Source organism: Ixodes scapularis, unplaced genomic scaffold, assembly GCF_016920785.2.
Source record: "Ixodes scapularis isolate PalLabHiFi unplaced genomic scaffold, ASM1692078v2 PGA_scaffold2__306_contigs__length_199485367, whole genome shotgun sequence".
Lineage (NCBI taxonomy): Eukaryota > Metazoa > Arthropoda > Arachnida > Ixodida > Ixodidae > Ixodes > Ixodes scapularis.
In genome coordinates, this window is record NW_024609857.1 from 30,041,958 (window position 1) to 30,045,129 (window position 3,172).

The 3,172-nt window shown below is 51.8% G+C and overlaps 1 protein-coding gene across 1 annotated transcript; it reads left to right on the top strand.

Moving 5' to 3' along the window:
• Nucleotides 1–222: 222 nt before the first annotated feature.
• LOC120839646 lies at nt 223–732 on the top strand. Its single transcript, XM_040209948.1, has one exon. It carries the CDS (start codon nt 223–225, stop codon nt 730–732), a length of 510 nt encoding a protein of 169 aa, XP_040065882.1.
• The last annotated feature ends 2,440 nt before the right edge of the window (nt 733–3,172 follow it).

Below are 3,172 nucleotides of genomic sequence, written 5' to 3' on the forward strand. Positions count from 1 at the left end.
CTGCCGTTCCCACCCTGAAGAACCCCTCTGGAAAAGGCGAGAGGCTCATCATTGTTCATGCGGGGAGCAAGGAGGGCTTTGTTGTGGGAGCGGCCGAGGTGTTCCGGGCCGAGAAAGGCGGCGGTGACTACCACCAAGAAATGAACGGGCAACGCTTTAAAGGGTGGTTTACCAAGAAGCTGCTGCCAAACCTCAAGCCCAGGAGTGTTGTAGTCATGGACAATGCCTCCGTATCACCCCGTAAAACTACACACCCTGCCAACCACCAGCACAAAGAAGCTCGAGATTCACCTGTGGCTCAGCAACAACGGGATTGCATCGGACATGTCCATGCTGAAGGTGGAGCTCCTGAACCTTGTCAGCAAAGCGAAGGCTGTAAGACCCGAGCTGGAAAAGTACCGCATTGATACGATATCGGAGCACCACGGCCACAGCGTCCTCTGTTTGCCTCCCTATCACTGTGAACTTAATCCAATTGAGTTGGTATGGAGCCAAGTGAAAGGAGAGGTTGCAAGCAAGAACCAATCGTTCAAGATTGCGGAGGTGGAGAAGCTGACTACGACTGCCTTGCAAAATGTGAGCCCCGAAACCTGGGAAAGCTATGTGAAACACGCCATTCAAGTTGAAGAACAGATGTGGGAAGCAGATGGCCTTGTTGACACTGTCCTCAACAGTATTGTAATCGACACAAATGGGGACTCTGACACTGATACATGTGATGAAGATGAGTAGATGGGTTGTGAACCACTTGAATGGTAGGAATGCTTGCGTTTCGATTCCCCTATGACGCAATGTGGCACCAGTAGCAGACTCACCATGTGGCAGCATTATCCAGGGCCGGCTGGTGCGTCTCTTGCTCACTCAAGAACCGAATCAAGCTGCAAATTCAGGATCAGGCAGCATTATCGACGACTGACCGGTGCGTCTCTTGCTCACTCAAGAACCGAATCAAGCAGCAGGTTCAGGATCAGGCAGCATTATCGACGACTGACCGGTGCGTCTCTTGCTCACTCAAGAACCGAATCAAGCAGCAGGTTCAGGATCAGGCAGCATTATCGACGACTGACCGGTGCGTCTCTTGCTCACTCAAGAACCGAATCAAGCAGTAGGTTCAGGATCAGGCAGCATTATCGACGACTGACTGGTGCGTCTCTTGCTCACTCAAGAACCGAATCAAGCTGCAGGTTCAGGATCAGGCAGCATTATCGTCGACTGGCTGGTGCGTCTCTTGCTCACTCAAGAACCAAATCAAGCAGCAGGTTCAGGATCAGGCAGCATTATCGACGACTGACCGGTGCGTCTCTTGCTCACTCAAGAACCGAATCAAGCAGCAGGTTCAGGATCAGGCAGCATTATCGACGACTGACCGGTGCGTCTCTTGCTCACTCAAGAACCGAATCAAGCAGTAGGTTCAGGATCAGGCAGCATTATCGACGACTGACTGGTGCGTCTCTTGCTCACTCAAGAACCGAATCAAGCTGCAGGTTCAGGATCAGGCAGCATTATCGTCGACTGGCTGGTGCGTCTCTTGCTCACTCAAGAACCAAATCAAGCTGCAAATTCAGGATCAGGCAGCATTATCGACGACTGACCGGTGCGTCTCTTGCTCACTCAAGAACCGAATCAAGCAGCAGGTTCAGGATCAGGCAGCACTATCGACGACTGGGTGGTGCTTTTCTTGCTCACTCAAGAACCGAATCAAGCAGCAGGTTCAGGATCAGGCAGCACTATCGACGACTGACTGGTGCGTCTCTTGCTCACTCAAGAACCGAATCAAGCAGCAGGTTCAGGATCAGGCAGCACTATCGACGACTGGGTGGTGCTTTTCTTGCTCACTCAAGAACCGAATCAAGCAGCAGGTTCAGGATCAGGCAGCACTATCGACGACTGACTGGTGCGTCTCTTGCTCACTCAAGAACCGAATCAAGCTGCAGGTTCAGGATCAGGCAGCATTATCCACGACTGACTGGTGCGTCTCTTGCTCACTCAAGAACCGAATTAAGCTGCAGGTTCAGGATCAGGCAGCATTATCGACGACTGGCTGGTGCGTCTCTTGCTCACTCAAGAACCAAATCAAGCTGCAGGTTCAGGATCAGGCAGCACTATCGACGACTGGGTGGTGCGTCTCTTGCTCACTCAAGAACCAAATCAAGCTACAGGTTCAGGATCAGGCAGCACTATCGACGACTGACTGGTGCGTCTCTTGCTCACTCAAGAACCGAATCAAGCTGCAAATTCAGGATCAGGCAGCATTATCGTCGACTGGCTGGTGCGTCTCTTGCTCACTCAAGAACCAAATCAAGCTACAGGTTCAGGATCAGGCAGCATTATCGACGACTGACTGGTGCGTCTCTTGCTCACTCAAGAACCGAATCAACCTGCAAATTCAGGATCAGGCAGCATTATCGTCGACTGGCTGGTGCGTCTCTTGCTCACTCAAGAACCAAATCAAGCTACAGGTTCAGGATCAGGCAGCACTATCGACGACTGACTGGTGCGTCTCTTGCTCACTCAAGAACCGAATCAAGCTGCAAATTCAGGATCAGGCAGCATTATCGACGACTGGCAGGTGCGTCTCTTGTTCACTCAAGAACCGAATCAAGCTACAGGTTCAGGATCAGGCAGCACTATCGACGACTGGGTGGTGCTTCTCTTGCTCACTCAAGAACCGAATCAAGCAGTAGGTTCAGGATCAGGCAGCATTATCGGCGACTGACAGGTGCGTCTCTTGCTCACTCAAGAACCGAATCAAGCTGCAGGTTCAGGATCAGGCAGCATGATCGTCGACTGGCTGGTGCGTCTCTTGCTCACTCAAGAACCAAATCAAGCTACAGGTTCAGGATCAGGCAGCACTATCGACGACTGGGTGGTGCTTTTCTTGCTCACTCAAGAACCGAATCAAGCAGCAGGTTCAGGATCAGGCAGCACTATTGACGACTGACTGGTGCGTCTCTTGCTCACTCAAGAACCGAATCAAGCTGCAGGTTCAGGATCAGGCAGCATTATCGACGACTGGGTGGTGCTTTTCTTGCTCACTCAAGAACCGAATCAAGCAGCAGGTTCAGGATCAGGCAGCATTATCGACGACTGACTGGTGCGTCTCTTGCTCACTCAAGAACCGAATCAAGCTGCAAATTCAGGATCAGGCAGCATTATCGACGACTGGCAGGTG